This window comes from Nesoenas mayeri (genome assembly GCF_963082525.1).
Source record: "Nesoenas mayeri genome assembly, chromosome: 23".
NCBI classification, from domain to species: Eukaryota; Metazoa; Chordata; class Aves; order Columbiformes; family Columbidae; genus Nesoenas; species Nesoenas mayeri.
Genome location: NC_137574.1, coordinates 2,166,927 through 2,184,051, shown reverse-complemented (window position 1 = coordinate 2,184,051; position 17,125 = coordinate 2,166,927). Strand labels below are relative to the sequence as shown.

General features: G+C 50.0%; 1 protein-coding gene across 1 annotated transcript; it reads right to left on the bottom strand.

Moving 5' to 3' along the window:
* Positions 1 to 4,955: 4,955 nt before the first annotated feature.
* LOC308048968 (bombesin receptor-activated protein C6orf89 homolog) lies at positions 4,956 to 16,734 on the bottom strand. Its single transcript, XM_080358305.1, has 8 exons — positions 16,537 to 16,734; positions 15,248 to 15,413; positions 7,704 to 7,858; positions 7,278 to 7,399; positions 5,945 to 6,071; positions 5,733 to 5,856; positions 5,131 to 5,380; positions 4,956 to 5,015 (listed from the first exon to the last, which is right to left on the bottom strand). Exons 1-7 carry the CDS (start codon positions 16,723 to 16,725, stop codon positions 5,295 to 5,297), a joined length of 969 nt encoding a protein of 322 aa, XP_080214431.1. The 5' UTR covers positions 16,726 to 16,734; the 3' UTR covers positions 4,956 to 5,015; positions 5,131 to 5,294.
* Positions 16,735 to 17,125: the final 391 nt, after the last annotated feature.

Genomic DNA, 17,125 nt, shown 5'->3' with positions numbered 1-17,125 from the left:
TTTCACCCAAACCTCTGCTACTCCAAACCTCAGACATCCCTTTATGTCTTCTACCTCTGTCCCTTTTCTCCTAAGCTATAATAATAATAATCCCTAAGCAACAAGCCCTGGTTTATATGAGGGTCCTCCCTTGTCCCTGGAATGCAGCTGCATCTGGAAACGGAGGCAACACGATGCAACGGCTGAGAACAGTTTGCGGTGACAGAGCCCACCCCATGTGTGTGCACCGGCTGTGCCGGGGGGCAACAGCGGAGAAAAGGCCCCCCCGGGGCTCCCCCAGCTGCGGGAAATGGGGGTGAGCAGAGCGTGGTGCCCCAAGGGCCATCAGGAGAGGAAGAACAGGAGATGGCTGCAATGGCTGCGGCTCCACTGCCGGGGCTGCCCTGGGGCTCGACCAGCGCGGCCGAGCCCGTCGCACGCAGTCGGCCCAACACCCCCGCTGCCCCCCAGCACCCCCGCTGCCCCCCCGGCTTCCCAGCTGCGCTTTGTTGTGTCTCCTTTGCCTTTGGACCGCGCAGGTTGAGCCGCAGCACCTCACCTCCTGCCCCAGATCTCCTACCGCTCCGTATCACCTTCTTCATTAGGGGCAGGGTCTCGATAGTCCAAACATCTCCGTACGGCTGGTGGGCTCCAGAGAAGCACCAGAGGCTGGCTTTTACTGATTCAAATCTGTGGGTCTTGAGCCTGGCTTTACCGGGGTTTAACAAGGCCAATGCGTTGGCTTAGTGGGGGCAGGATCTTTCTCTCCTTGCCTGTATTTATGAACTCTGGAGGAGCTTTCCACCTTGTGCCCCTCGAAGCCTGGCTGAAATAAGCTGAATTGTAAAGGAGGGACAGCGATTGTTACCGGGAAGAGACACAAAGCTGTTGTATCAGCTCCTAAACCAGACAAAACATCACCCACAGTGTTTCTTTGGACAGTTTTCCAACAGAAGTGTCCCAAAACAACATTTCCACTTAGAAAAAGTGCCCCAAAAACGGGTAAGTAACCCCTCAATGGATGACACGCAACACGACAAGAAAGCGAATCAGGAAAGGGGAAAAGGTGCATTAACGCTTGGATTTAATTGCAAAAAGTAAAAACTTTTTTTTTTTAATTCTCCCGACATACAAATCTCATTTATTTACACACTTTACAGGCTTTTTCCAAGTATTTACAAAGTTTGCAATATATTAAATTATGCCCATCCATAAAATTCTGCATTAAGTGCATATTTACATTCTTTTTTGTTTTAATCCACCACTGAATTGATAGTGTTCAGCATTGAATCATATGTATCTATAGCTTTACTACCCAGCACCCCTGAGCCTTTATAAGGTGCCTCCCCTCCCTGCAGACAAAGAGATAATGCTACAAATAAATCACCTGTCATGTGTTTGAGTCTCCGAAGCAAAGGGGAAGCCCAACATCGCCCTGGTCACCGCAGCAGGACAGTAAATCTATCCCTTAGGAGGAGTTTCCTGAAGAGGAGAATGTATAGTCCTACATATAAAATATACCAAGAGGAGAAAGTTTGGTTTGCAGGAAGCAAAAGATCTTTGTGCACCCAAAGAAATGGCCTCACCCTGGAAAGCGTTTGGTTATCTTGCCTATGGGATTAAACACAAACCACTGAGGCCGGGATGGAGCAGATCCGCAAACTTCATCCCCCTGGTGCGAGTTTGGATGTTCAAACGTAGGGGGAACGATCCTCCGATAAGGTGGAGTTTGCAAAGTTGGCACCTCTAGAAACAGGATCCTGTCCTGCTCCTCAATTCCGAGCGGGACTCGCTGCACAGGCCGTGCAAGGTTTGCTGCTAAAGCCAGGAAAGCTGTGATCCAGCCCAGTAAAACCAGCTTCTCCACCAGAGCGTTCCAGCGAGAGGATTAGCGGGAGAAGCTAAAGGGCCCAAGAATCCCGGGAAACCTGACCCTAGAGAGATTTCCAGCGTGTTGCAAAGGGGGTTTGAGGCTGGGATGTGCGGAGCTGCCTCGGGGAGACTCGGTGTGGGAGGGGAAACAGAAGAAATAAAGAGAATCAATAGAAACTGGCAGCTTGGCTCCCGTAGGGGATGCTGATTTCCTGGTACCGAAGTAAATAATATACTCCTTTCTCCTCCTTTCAGTTACCCTGAGAGCAACAGTCAATGGCCCCTGCCTTTGGAAACCAGCGTTAACCCGTGACGCTCCTGCGTGGCCCAGATCTCCGCGCCTCGCTGGGGCCGTGGGACGGCGGGTGAGCAGGATTCCACCTCCAGCTCACCGGCAAAGAGCTCTGGAGCACAGCAACGAGTTTCCCAAAGCTGAGACCCACACGCTGAGCTGGGGGTGGGCAGCGGGACTGGCCAAACCAGCACATGTGCCAAGTGACGCTGGAGGTGACGGAGACCACGATGGGACACGCACCACCCTCTGCGACTCGTCCCATCACGGCTGTGGCCACGATGCATCAATGTCACTGAGCAAACGGCCACATTCCCCCCAGTTCAGCGTGGGCAGATCACCAGGAGCTGCCCGGCTCTCCAAGAGCTCTCAAGCCTTGGCGAAGCTGAAGCTGCAGATGATGAAGGGCTCACTTGCAGCCTTTGGCCAAGGTGCCAAAACCTCCTTTTGGTCACCTTAGTTTTGCCACTCTGGGCTCACCTCCAAGGTTTCCACTGCGGCTCCTCAGCGCAGAAGGCGTTCGCACTACTTGTCTGGCAGCTGGAGCAGGAGCTGCTCTAGAAGCCGTCCTACAGCTCCGCTCTCAGCAGCGGCGAGGCCAAAATCAGCTCTTTATCAGCAGGAGAACTGCCCTCCTGTTTCGGTTTAGCAGCTAATTCCTTACAGCTTTTGGAAGAGGAAGAGAAAATATACTGGAAGTTTAAAAACAAATGACGTAAACTCCAAAGGGAGCGAGGTTGGGACATATGCAATGTATCGCCTAGACACAGACCTGGAAACTTATGCAGAGACCATAAAGTGCACTTGGAAAGCTGATCGGCTAACGGTCCAGATTCAGCATCTTCCATCCAACCAGCTGCAACTCTTTGAGGAGGGGAGAGGCAATAAACCAGAGCACTTCTGCTAAATAGGCACAAACCTGTCCCAGCGCCGCCCCGTCCCCCCAATCTAAACAGCAGCCGTAAACAGATCCAGTTTCTCTGTTTCTCCCCAAAGGAGCCAGACAGCCACAACAGCTCACAAAATTCAGGCATTTCACAGACACTTGAGAATTGTCTCTGCAGCTCTTTTACAAGTTACATTCAAGGACACTTAGAAATAACAGCATCACCAAACCACCCACAATCTCAGCGATAATGGGCCCGGCAAGTTCTCTCCTGCATCTCTAACCAAACGCTTTACAGAAACGGGTCAGGTACAAAACCAGTAAGAGGTGAAATCATCTTCTCAGCCCTTGAATTTGGCTTGAGAAGCTGCCAAAGTGTAAATAGCAACAGTCACTAATGAGGCCCTAATTCTGCCATCACCAAACTCCCCGATTTCCATGAACTAAGCGGAGGGAGAGGGGTGCTGTGTGTGTCTTGGCATGTACAGGATTGCACGTAGTGTCACAAGTGTAAAACATACCCCAAGCATTAAAAATACTAACGGAGGTCTTACTAATCCAATTCCCTTTAATATTTTGCTACAAATTAAATTAGTCCTTTTCTGTCCTGAGAGAGTCAGGCTCTCCTGCTTTGGTTGTGCCCGATCTGGTGTGTTGGTCATGTCGAGGGCCATGTGCACAGACTGACCAGGTGCTAGGGTTTGTTCTTACTCGTTTACAGAGGGAAAACAAGGGTTATGCATAGAAATATTCATAGTGTCAAGGCCTCGGACTAAATTCTTTGGAGCAGGCACTGTTCTCTGCCTCATCCTTGTGCAGGAGCCAGACGTGATCACCCCACTTGGCAGCTTCCGTCGGACCCTAATAAGATTAGCACGATGTTTGCTCCCATCCTCCCAGTCTCGCTCAAAAACAAAGGCTGGACAGACATTCTTCCAATCTGTCATTTTACACGTACCTAAAATATGTACGGAGGGAAAGGTTCTCGCTCCTGAGAACAGAGTTAACTCGCTTTCAAACAAAACCCCTCCCAATTCCATATTAACAAGTGTGAGAGTATGTCCTGAACCACAGCCCTGGCCTATGAGTTCAGCCTAACACATCTGTAAATGATCTTCAACAGCAAGATCAGGCCCAGAGGATCAGACTTGGAAGGGACGGCAGCATCCGCAGCCTGCAAACACTGAAACCGAGCCTCTCTCAGGGATGAAGCAAAAGGAAACATGCGAAGGCAGCTTGGAAAGGACTCGGGAAAAACCAACATTCATTTTGAGGACAGAGTTCCAGGTCTGGAAGGAGTCGGCGCAAGAAATGCCAGGGCTGAGGAAGCTTTCAGGTGCTGCCGCGGGTGCCCTGGGCTGGGAACGCAGGCAGCACCTCAAAAAGCAAGGAGTGAATGAGAATGGTCGTGCAGCCCTAGTGATTCAGGGCCACAATCAGAATATCTGACTCGCAGAGAGCTGCTCTGCACCCAGCCCCGTCTCCATCCAGAACCACGGCGCTCTCAGCACCGCTAACACTTTCACCAGTATTTTTGTAGGAAAGGAGGGGGAGAGAAAAAAAACCCCACAGTTACCATTTGACTCACAACCTACTGATAGAGAACCACAGAGTAGTGACCGCAAGACACGAAGAAGAGTCCTGAACAGGTTCTTTGGGTACAAGAGGGACGCAGAGGGTAAGGATGTGCAGGGCTGATCTCAGCGCTGGCGCACGGAGCTGAGCTTGGCTTTGCGAGGCACACGACAGAGGCATGGAGCCGCAAACGTGATGGAGAGACGGGGTGGAGCTGGGACACATCACCAATTCATTCCCTTCACAGAGCTGGCCTAAGACAGGCTCAAAGCCGCCTCCTCCTCAGGAGGAACGTACCCAGAAATGTCACACACCCCCTCCGCTCCCAAAATCCCAAGGGAAGTGTCAGAAGTGCCATAATCCACAAAGGACACAAGGTGAATCTCATCCTGAGAAATCCCTCTGTTGCTCCTGGCAAAAAAACAAACCCTTTGCTGCAAACCCAGGGCTTACCTGAGGGGACAGGGAAGGTCATAAATAGCTTGCGCTTCTCCCAAAATACATTTGAGGAAAGGCAAAGAGTTACCTCAAGGGTCGGGAAAACAGTCATTTTAAAACACTGTAAACATGCAGGGCGGCAAAGCTGCCTGCCCCGGTTGCCCCAGCTCTATCGCTCTCAAGACATTGCCTCGGCCTCCAAGCTGAAAGTCGTTTTGTCCTGGACACAGCTCCGTTCCCACCGCACCGTCCTTAGCTGGCAGCTCCGTCACAAACCACCACCGGCTCTGTCCCTCTGGCCGTGAAGCTCATCGTCCAGTGATCTGCGCTGGCGTAACCTTTGGAAGATGCAACGAGGAGGCCGTGTTAGATGAATCTGTGCCTGATAACTGCTCATCTCCCGTAACGTGAGGGAGAAGCAGAAGCTCTATGGAAAGGTGCTGCCCTCAGTAACACCCACAGAGCATTGTCTTGTGTAGCTCACATCGAGCATCTCATGGTATCCTGTGGTTTGTGCTCCAGGCCACAAACTCCCAGTCCAGAATGATCTGTGCTGCTCCAAGCAGACACTCCCCAGTTTGGAGGTCATAATGGTGTCTGACAGAACCTGTCTCAGATGTCAGAGACACCAACTGGATGCAGCCCCCCGAGTCCCAGGGATCCCCCAGACCCTACAGCACCAGTACTCACCCAAATCTCCAGCCTCCAGCTCCACCTTGAACATCTCACAGCGTCCTCTGCACTTGTCCAGGGGTACAACAGTCAGGGTGACCTGTCCGCTCCCGACAGCAAACAGGCTGTGCAAGCTGTAGCTCTAGGAGGAGAGGACAACATTTCAAAAGCCTCGTTAGCTTTTCTTGGGTCTGCCTGATCAAATAATGTCTCTGGGCTGAATTTCTCACCTTATTCCCCAGATGTGGATGGCGGATGAGGAAGCAGCTCTCCAGGGACACTGTCCTGGGGAAGGACGGCAGAGAGGCCGTGGGGAAAAATTCCTGCAGAATCTGAGTTTTATTCACAGATTTGTTCCTAAACAAAATGAAACAACCCATATTGAAGAAATATCACACAATGATAATGCTTGTATTTAAAAGGCTACTTCCAAGATCAAAATTCTTCACAGATATTCATGCTTGATAAATAGCCTGCTGCCAGACTAGCCCCTAGGAGCAAAATTTGATCTCTCAGCTTCTAAACCTCCTTCATATCTTCCCTTTAGTACCTGCAGAAGGGCCATGTGAACCGGAAACAAACAGGTCATCATGGATGCCTACGCTTAATTTTCCTCCCCTCTTCCCTTAAAATGATATGAGTCATTAATCAGATCCATTAATTACAAAAGATGCAGAGAGGTGGCATTGTAAGCAACCATAACCAAAACCACATGGCAAGGTGCGGGGAATCCAAGTCTGTTTTCCAGGCCAGGGAATGTAACTGGAAAAGGCAGGGTGGGGCTTGTTATTTTTACATCTTTTACATTTTGACATGATTAATACTTCTGTGCCCTGATCATCCATCTACCAGCGCTGCAGTGGAGAAGAGCAGCAAGAAGATCCTATTTAAACATTAGCCAAAGCGAAGACTCCAGTGGGGCCTTTTCCAAGTCCTTTGCTCGCACGGCTGTGCCAGGGAGCTGCTCCACAGCAGGAGGCACCTTCCCACGTTACTTGTTGCTCTTCTCCACACGAAAAGACTTGGCTAATACACTGGGTTGCTCTGCAGCCTTAGAGAGCTCTGAATTGTTCCAATGTAGTTAAGCTAAAGGCTTTAGCACAGTTCCCAGAGGGCCCGGATTAGGGGTGGGTCATTTTCCTCCATGAGACCAGACACAAAGTGCAGGATCCCTTCAGCTTTCTGTTAATTCTCTGTGTTTTGCAACAGTCACGGCACTAATAGTGGAGGATTTCCACTGAGCAGACAGACAGAAGTGGTTAGAAATGTAAACCAGTTGCCTCGGGTGATGAGACCACAGCCCAGATGATTAATGTAGGGCCTGAAGAACAGGACCGAGCAATCACTGGGATATTTTTGTCTTGTAAGGTGAGCCGCAACATCCCGCTTTTAGTCTTCTGCTTGGATCAGATCAGTGCCAGGAGGCACACAGAGCCACTCCTGCTCCCCTTCTCTGCAGTTAAGAACACCTTGCAAGCTCCTGGTAATTCACATGGGCAGAAAGCCTGGGCCGCCCTGCAGAAGGGACGTACGTACCTCTCATGGGTTTGAGCTTTGACTCACCAGGGAACGAAAAATGGGCAGCTCCACAATTCAGCTGAATTCTCTTCTATTATAACCTCCGCCAGCTCCGGATCCTGGGACTGAAAATGCTTCAGTTCTTCGTAGGAGAGATGCTGCCCTGTCTTAAAGGACACACAACAAGGATAAAAGCTGTGCACCTGGGGTTCTGCCCCTCTCCCATTTCCAACCCATCAAAGAATATTCAGAAGTAACTGCCATTTAGATTGCTAAGGTTCCAACCATAATGATAATTAGTCAGAGGAACAACTTGCTAAGCAGCTCCTCACCCCCAACATCTTTAAACAGGGGCTAAATGTCTTCTCAGATATGTGTTCCACCTCAATCAGCAGTTTGAGTTTGTAGTTGAAAATAGCTGGTGCTATTCAAGAGTTTGGATTAATCCAGCCTTACAAATCCATGCATTACCTTGATTAGAAAAGGCTGAGACCTCTGGAGCTTCTCTGGTAGTTCTGCAAGGTCTGTCGCTACTTGAAGGCTTTTCACAGCAGAACAGAACGTGCAGTTTGCAGGAAGCACAGAAACGTTCTGTCTGCAACCTGCTGCCCACCAGTCCTGGCATTCTTGTGAAGAGACAAGAGAAAAGTGTTTCATTAAACCAAATATTAAATGGGAAGGAGACAGACTGGAGGATAAACTCATTATCTCTAACATGGAACACTGAGATTTCTTACAGCTTCCGATGGCTGTAGTTACACAAAAAGAACAAGCTTCACGTGTCTCTGCTGCTCTCACTGAAAGGGGTGAGAAGGCAGAACAGAGTGTAAAATCCTTATTGCAAGCACAAGTCCCGCTCCCATGAGAAACTGCTCCAACCGACTTTCCCTCCCCGCTCACAAGAGCAAAAAGAAAATCTTTGTTCCGCTGCCTGTAGAAAGCTTCAATTTTACAACAACAAAAAACCTCAACTCACAAAACCCAGCTGGTCAGTGACAGGAAACAAAGGGCTGAAGGATCTCACCAGAGGAAGAGCAGTCGCCACGAGGAGAACAAGAAAACGCATCTTATGGTCTCTCATCATACAGGGAGCAGCAACACTATAATTTCTTTCTGGGCAAAACTTCAAACTCTCATCCTGGAGCATTAAGCCCAGTTGTCCCCAAATTGTCTCTCCGGGCAGCACCCCCCGTACCGGGATGCTAATCAGCTTGGCAGCACAGAGCTCGACTCCTCTTTTGAGCCAGGCTGGGACATTTGCATTCTCAATTGCTCTGTTCAGGAGGTTATTTCTTTTCCCCATGAATAACTCGAGCGGAGTGTGGTTGAGACGCATTTCAAATGCTGCGAGTGAGGTTGTGGGATTTTTTTTTGGTGTGTAATTAATCTTTGAGATTTATTGTGGAGGGTGTTAGCCTGCACACCAGCATGCGTGTGACTGGCATGACAAGTACGGGCAGCGAGGAGCTCCTGCCCTTCCCAGGGAGGGAGGGAGCACAGACCACGTGCATTACCGAGGATGCTGATTTTCTTTCGATTACCCTCCCTGCATTCCTTTCACATTATCGCCCTGCCCAGACACCCTGGGGGATTATTCTGGTCGAAGTCGAGCGCGGCGTCTGCGCGCACGCACAGTCTGCTCGGGGATTGAAAAGCAAGACGGTCTCTTCATCCCAGCGCGACCGTTACGTGCAGCCGTCACACGATGGTCCCGTCCACTCGCCTTCAGATGCTGAAGCGCTGGGCGTGTGCGATTACCCCCGCGGGGTTTCGGAGCAGGAAAGCAGCTGTAGCATTGACATGTGCAACGATACGTTACCCGCCAGAAGCCAGTGCCAGGCCCCACTAACCTCTCCTCCACACTTGGGCTTTCTCGCCCTTTGAGGAGCAGCCCTTGGTTTGTTAAGCAGAACCTCAGTTCCCCATCGGTCATACCCACCTAATATTTGCTTTTATGCTATATTAGCTCTCCAGAACAAGAGCCGTCTCCTCCCTTATGTCAGGATAACTCCTAGCAGAGCTGGGGCTGGGGACTTCCAGCACAGATGAAGAGATAGCAACTTCCCTTACAACACATCTATGATTAATGCTAGAAGGAGTTTATGACTCTGCTTTCCACTATGCAGAAAAATAATTCTCAATTTACAACCAATTTGAAATGAGTACGCCACCCTTCTTGGCCATTTTCAGAGGATCTCCCAAGTTTTTTGGCAGCACGGAGGGGTGTGTGCGCACAACCCCAGAGATGCTGGGTGTGGACGACCAGATTGGAAGCGAAGAGGTTACTGAGGAGACCTGGCCCTGGTTCTGCCCCTTGGCAGCAAAACAATAAAACTTATGGAAACTTGCCCATATAGATCTGAGAGCAGGATCCCAACAACAGCCCTGCTCTCTTTAGGGACCATATGGAAGGTGAAATATCAGTTTGCCACCGCAGCAGGTTCAAAGGGAAGCTCTGCAGCAAGGGGACCTTCTGCTCCAGCCAGACGCCCGGAGCCAAGGGCTGCTCCCGACCCTAATGAAGTGTTGAAAACATAAAACCTCCTGCACGCAGCACCTCAGGCAGCTCGCTGGCTCCAACCAGGCTGGTTTGCTCCCAAGCACTCAGGACCGTGAGGCTGAAAGTCTCCAGCAGGTGAGTGACAGTGAGGTTCGAATAGAAGAGTCTGGTCTGCGGAAGGGACTTCATAGTCCCCTCAGGTGCTCAGAGAACGGTTTGGGTGGAGGGGACCTTCACCCAGTGCCCCTCCTGCCATGACAGGGACATCTGCACCAGCTCAGGGTGCTCAGAGCCCCATCCAGCCTGGCCTGGGATGTCTCCAGGGATGGTTCATCCACCACCTCTCTGGCCAACCTGGGCCAGGCTCTCACCACCCTCAGGGCCAACAATTCCTTCCTCATGTCCAGCCTGAATCTCCCTCCTTTAGATTAAAACCATCACCGCTTGTCCTATCACAACAGGCCCTGCTGAAAAGTCTGTCCCCATCTTTCTTATTGGCCCTTTCTTCAATACACTCAATCCCACCTGTAAGGTCCTCAGTGCTCTGAGGTCCCATCACCACAGAAGGGCTGCAGCTCTCCCTCCAGTTGGAAACATCCAACTTCCAGATGCTGGATCTGACAGCGCTGTTTTCCATTACTTTAAGGACAGGGATTTGCAAGGTCTAGCACTTAACCTCAAAGTGAAGCTGCAGCTCATAACCTACTGTTATTGCTTTGACAGCCAAAGGAGTGCAGGCCAGGTTGCTCTTCCTCCTAAGTCAGGACAAGCCACTTGCCACATTGAGACCTCTGCAGACTTATAGATACTGTACTACTCGAGTACAACAGCTCCTTGCTTGTGCTATGCCATCGCTGCAGCATATACTACATGCATATCACCACACCCCCTTTCTCAGACCCTACAGGAAGATAAAACAGTATTTTCAAAACTCAAAGCCATTTACAGACATCAATTTGCAATCACAGCCTAGGACACGAGTAAATCTCATCCTTCTTACTTCACAGATACAGAAATTAAGAGCACAGAGTTACTGCGTGGTGCAGCTCAGAGCATTCAGAGCACTTCGTTACAAAAGCAACATTTCCCAAGCTCCACCTTGCTGCAATTTTTCACTAGGCTAAAAATTAACTCGATCATTTATAATGTCATGTCAAAGTCAGGCTAAACTGATGGGTTCTTGAGCAAGTCAGACAGGAATCATAAGGAATGCTTATTAATTACAGTGTGGAAGGCCTGATTAAGGAATGCATGACAGTGGGGTTTTAAATATATACTACAAAGAGGGTCCTTGTTCAGCACCAGATCCTCATCTCTTCCTCAAATTGAACTTCGTTGTAGCTCTGAGTATATTGAATATATTTATGCCAGAAGAAAGTACCTCTCAGTTGGGTTCATAGCATTTTTAGGAAAAGCTAGCAACAAAACAACCGCTACAAATAAACCCATCAAGAAAGCCTTATTTTTGTTCTGGGTAAAAAGTCAACAGCTCGAAGAACTACTCATTCATTTCACTAATGGGTAACGGCTGGTCAAACAACCGAAGGATGATTAGTCAGTCTCTAGCAAAGCACAAAAATGATTTTGATCCAACGAGACATTGTGAAATCAAGTCTGCTCAGCCTAGCCCCAGAGGAACTCAGTTCACCGGGGTGAAAGAGCATTATTTCCAGGAGAAATCTGCACCTACCAATCCAGAAAACAGAGGGCAGGGACCAAACCATCAGAAAAACCTCCAGAGTCCACTGCTCCGGTTGGTACCTCTGGTTATGTGCCCTAGAAAGCAGCTCGCGCTGCTCTGGCAGCGTCTGCATGAGCAATGTGGCTGGAGAACAGCACGTTTGCAACCAGATCCTCCCAGTGGCTGCCACCTGGCCAACAGTGGCTTCAGTCTGTACAAGGTCTGACGTCCCCGTGTCACTGGGGCAAACAGGGCTCGGCCAGGCTGCTGAACGCCTCTGCAACAGGCACGGACAGCACGCTCGCTCTTTCCAGGGAAGCAACCCCGAAGCGAGGACTCGCTCTGCAAACGGGGAAACATGAAATTCTGGACACATCAAAATATAGAAGCAAAAGGAAGAGTTTTTGATGGTCGGGATCGCCGCAATGATTTGGACTTTGTTTGCTGTCAGCAAATCCAAATAAACAGTGCACTGGTTGAACAGAGGCCAAAGTAAAGCAGCGTACGAAAGCAGGTTGGCACCGCCCGGCACTGCAGAGTCAGCCGCTCCTGTCCTCTTTGAACGAGCCAACACACACGTCTGTTAGTCACTCTCAGGTGATATTATAAAATGGTTGTTTACACACACACAAAAGGATGAGAAAAACTGGCAGCTGCACGGGGACGGGAGGGAACTCTGCGCAGTGCTGCAGCCCACGTCGTGTTCACATACACCTCAAAATCCTCCAGCCCCCAGAGACGGTTCACGAGAATTTGCATGAACACAAGAGCAAACCAGCTTGACTTCGCTTAGGGAATAAAATAAGAAAGATCCTTCGTGAGCACGAGGAGAGGGATGTGCTGAGGGCAGCGAGAAGTTAGAAATTAGACACGGCTTTACCTCGCAAGCAGCTTTCTCGTGCAAGCCTTGCATTCAGAGCAGGCTCTTATTCCTCGGGCTCGTGCAGAGCTGAACCCAGCAGGTCAGAACCCGCGGGGAAAGGCTGAATACCTGGGTGCTCAGCCCACGGTCAGGCTGCCTGCAAAGGGTTAAGATCAGAAAGAAGAAGAGACCTGGCCAGGGGCCAAGGCAAAGCTCCAGCTAAAGGAAAGGTGGCCAGCCAAGAGGCAGAGCCCGATGTCCTCTCCCAGCCACCCAGCCTGCTGTCCCCTGTCCCCACAAACAGCCCTGGCACCCTGCAGGCCTTGGGACGTGACGGGGACAGGCCACTCACAAGGTGTTGCTTAAACACAGCTCCTCCAGCAGCATTCCTTGCTCTAAAACAGATTGCGTATAAACCCCATAAACATGATTTTAACCCTGCTGGTCTAGACTAAAAGTGCTATTTGACAAAAGGAATCTTCTCCAAGCTTCCTAACGCTTGCAGGGGAGAGGGAAGTGCTCAAACTTTGCACCAGAGAACTGAAACAGAGGGAATAACTTGCCCATCTCAGCCTGTGTCAGAGAAGAGCAACAAATCCAGGTTACACAGACCCTACTTGCTCTTGGAACAGCACCAGGAAGCCTCGAGTTACCCCACGTGCCCACTCCAAGTCCGCCGTGTTCCTTCCAGCAGGTAGAGGCCGGAGGTTTGCAAACCCATCGCCTCCCTGGGGTTACGTGGAGCGATGTACCCGGCGCAGAGCCGCGGTGGCGAGAGGCGTCTCCCCGGCCCCGAGCAGGCAGCCGGACCCAGCACTGGGGCTTCCACAAGCTCTGCGTAAACACCAGCTCAGGAAGAGCAAATGCAAACCACATTTCCGCAGGATTTTTCCCCAACCGAAGGGACCTTGGTTCCTAGCCCTGGGAAAACAGCTGAAGAAGAGGCACAGATGCCAAACCCAAGGGTCTAAGAGTCAGCTTAGAAGAAACAAAGGGTGGGAACATTAGTTTTGATATGGGAATTGATCCGGGGGAGAAAGCGAGCAACAGAGCAGAGACACAGGCAAAAAGGAAATTTACTTTGGACCTAATCGTACAAACTTCACACAAGAGACAGCCTGGCGGACACCGCTCCTCACCTTGGCCGCTCAAAGGTCCACCCACAGCCAGGGACGGACAGACAGCCCTTGTCATCCACGGCTCGTGGGGTGGGAGGGCTGAGGATGAAGGTGAGAGCGAAGGCAGGTCACCCTGAGCTGGAGGGAGCGGGGAGCAGCATCCTGCACCCCAAAGCTTCACCACCACCCTAAAGTGGGGCTCCGGCTCTTGAGCGAAACCAGGCATCGAGCTCCCCTTGTTCTGCAACACAAACCTGGCTGCTCAGCCCACACCTACCGGGGACCGGGCTCCGAACTGCAATCCTGGAGACAGGAAAGCTGCCCTGAGCCCACAAGTCCCCGAGCAGGCTCAGGAGGGAGAGCGGAGCCCCAGATCTGCCCAGGCAGCTTTAGGCCTGGAGGAAGCGATCCCAGACCACCCGCACGTCCACGGCCGGGCTCTGTCCGCACCGCGTTGGGGCCGGGGAAACGCTGCCAGCGCTGCCGGAGGGCCGGGCAGCCTCCAAACTGCTCACAGGTGGCTTCCAGCAACAACAGCCCCAGCTGGATTTGAACTGGTGCCCAGGCACAGAAAACTCCAAGTTCTGTCCTCAGCCCCCTCAAAATTTTCATCTACCAAGATCGACACAGAGCGAGGAAGAAGAAACTCTTGGCTTCCTTCCCCGTGCAGAAGCAGAGGGGTGTTCACTCGCATCAACGCCGAAATGCAGTAGATAAGCAGTCAAGGGGCTATTCCAGCCATCTCCTCGCCTTTGTTTTTTCCTCCCTGTGAGAGATCCCAGTAAGGAAGGAGACGAACAATGTGGGATACCCCGTCCCACTCGCACAAACTCGAGTTAACAGAAATCCCACGTGTCAGCGGAAGAGAGGGAGACACACGGAGCAAACGCAGAACGGCGCTGGCATTTCAGGGCGCCCTTTTTAGCTGCGGCAGGAAGGTCAGAGCCAGAACAGACAACTCCAACACAATGAGCTGCCCAGGCTAAATATAAACCCATGGAGGGCACGGAGACAGAAGTTTGTTTTTACAGTGTGCCGACAGACAACCAACATTGTGCCACAGCCCTGCTCAAAATAATTCACAGATTTATCATTACTGACAGTCTTTGTATTTTATCAAAGAGGCAAAGCCCATGTTTACACCCATTTGCCAGCCTAAGTCGGTGGAAATTATTCTCTGAGAATGAGAAATGATAAAACTTTTCCATTTCTATTATGCCAGTCTAGGAAAAATCTATTCTATTCCTCTCCCGTGCTGGGGCTGCCTCATTAGGGAGCCACTTATCCAGCTTCCCCACACACACATTCCCCCTATGGTACATTAGCGGCTATAAACACCATAGCTCTCAAGCCCACAGTTCTTTCCCAATACACCACTTGGCAAAACCACTTTTCCTTAAACTCAGGTTGAGGTTTCTACACTTTGGTCGCCAATATCCAGATTTGGTTGGCAAGCTGGTTTTCCTGGTTACTGAGAAAGAGTGACATTTACCCAGCATAGCTATCTCAGCACAATTCTCAGAACAGCAAAAGGTTTTTAGAGGAAGGGGAACTCATGTGGACGAAAAAAGCTGAGGTGTTAAAATCAAGGAAAAGAGAATGTGCAAGAAGAAAATGATGAAGTTAGAGATAAAAGATTTTTCAGCCCAAATGAATGGAAGCGAAAGCACCCTAGCTAGAATTCAGGATGTTATTTTTAAGTAGAGCGGTAGGAAAAGAGAAAACCATGGTGCCACACCAGAAACATGTTTGTTATTTGGTGCCCAAGGAGACACTCAAACAACCCTCACGGCTGGTATTTAACTTGGTATTTCTTGCTAGGCTCGTGTTACAGCAGAGAAATCATTTCCTTACTCTCGAGCATGTACTTCTTGGCGATGGGCAGAGAGAGCAGGCGGATGTGACCGATGAGGGAGCCCCAGGCCTGGGCTCTGGAGAGCGGCGCTTCGGGTGGCAGCGGGTTGTATGGCTGGACCACGAAGTAAACGGTCAGCAAGACCAAGCCCAGCGTGAGCAGCCCCTGCGAGAGAAAACAGGCTCGGAATTAATGAGACCGCACTGAGCTGATGTGTCTTCAGAACAGCACACACCTTGTGGCTGGTGTCAAAGGGCTGCGGCTCTGCGCCGCAGGATCAACGCTCAGTTTTCTGTGACTCGTTTCAACTGCAATCCTGTGCAATAAAACCGAGTGACAACTCTGTGTATGCGTTAGGGCTGTCCAATGATGACATCAAGCAGCCTTCAACCCTAGCCACACAACTCTGTTCACGTATTTGAGCACTGCAAATGCAGCGAGGATTATCTACAGATAGTTCCGATTCCTCCCACCTAATCAAACAAAAGCTTGCGCTCCTGCCATGCCTCTTACACAAGGGTTTTCAAGGCTTTTTGCAAACATTCGTCAAGCCTCCAAACGCAGAGCTGGCACCAGCTCCCTCCTCCATACCAAAATCCCAAATAAGCCTTAAAGAGATGACATGATGCATTTCTCCCCCTGGCCAAAGTCAACGTGAATCAACAGCAAAAACAAGAACAGAAGCTGAAAGTTCAAACTCCCAGTTTTCTGTTCTCCTGCCTCATTTTACAGTTTTTTATAGAGGAAGACAGCTTGAATTTTTTTCTAAATAGAAACCATCATGATGTTTTTTGTAAAGACGACACTAAAATATTACTGCTTATTATAGCGGTGGGAAGTTTTTCATCCTCGTAGCAAACATCTTGAACCTATTCAACAACAGCACTCTTTCGCCCATTTTGCAAAACCTTTTACAGCATCTTTTAGTTTAGGGTCTCAAAATATGTTTCCAGACTCAAGCATCAAGGCTCCAGGTTTATTTTATAGACTAGAATGAGAAAAAACACAGGTAGAAGCTCATGACAGGGTCAGAAACAGAGCCTGGATCTCTTTGTTATTCAGCCCTGCACTTTTAAGAATCTCCTCCTTTCCTCACATTTCCACCAAGGGTGCTGACACTGGGAATCTTTACCTGAAGAATCAATCTGAAAGCATCATTCTTTAACAATTTAAGGCAAGGGAAGTGTTGACACATTAAACTTTCATATGCAATGGAAAATAAAAGGTTCAGGTGCAAAGGGAGAACTTTCAACTCTCAAATGGGCTGTGCAAACACGAGACGTCTTACCTTGTAGAGAGCCACTAGGATCGGGTACCGCGGCGGCCCCCTTTGGGGTTCGTTTCTTTCTAAGAGCTGCTTGATGAATTTCTCGATGGCTTTTTCTGACATCCCACACTGGTGGCCAGTTTGCCTCACCAGATCAATCGTCTCTGACAGTTTGTCGTAAATGCTGAGCTCATTAGCCGAGAGCTCCATGGCCTCCGATGAAAAACACCTATGGAGAGATTCAGTACGTTAACACAAGACAAACTCCAGCCGTCCAGCTCAAGATCAGCGTGTGCAGAGGGATCACAGGAACATTGCGATGTTTAGGCAAGAAGGAAGGATTATCTGGAACAAACCTCTTCGTAGGACAAGGTTTAGCTGCAGCCCTAATAGTCTCTGCTGGTTCAGTATCCCACAGGAACTGAAAGAAGCCGTGAAATTTCCTGACAAGAGAAGAACCAGCTGAGATCCGCAGCTTATGTAAATGAACAAAGCTCCCCAGAAATCAATGAAACTCCGTTTATTCATCTATTCCAAACGAATCCATCCCATAAAGCGATTGCTCGCCACGTACAAGAGCCAGCAATGTAAAGCTGATCAGCACACACGG

Excerpts from the sequence above, each read along its gene's own strand:
- LOC308048968 (XM_080358305.1), bottom strand. The coding sequence starts at position 16,725 with ATGGAGCTCTCGGCTAATGAGCTCAGCATTTACGACAAACTGTCAGAG. Across the intron at positions 7,859-15,247 it reads CAAGAAGTACATGCTCGAGA|AATGCCAGGACTGGTGGGCA; the intron begins GTAAGGAAATGA and ends TCTCTTCACAAG. Across the intron at positions 5,381-5,732 it reads GCTGGAGGCTGGAGATTTGG|GTTACGCCAGCGCAGATCAC; the intron begins GTGAGTACTGGT and ends CATCTTCCAAAG.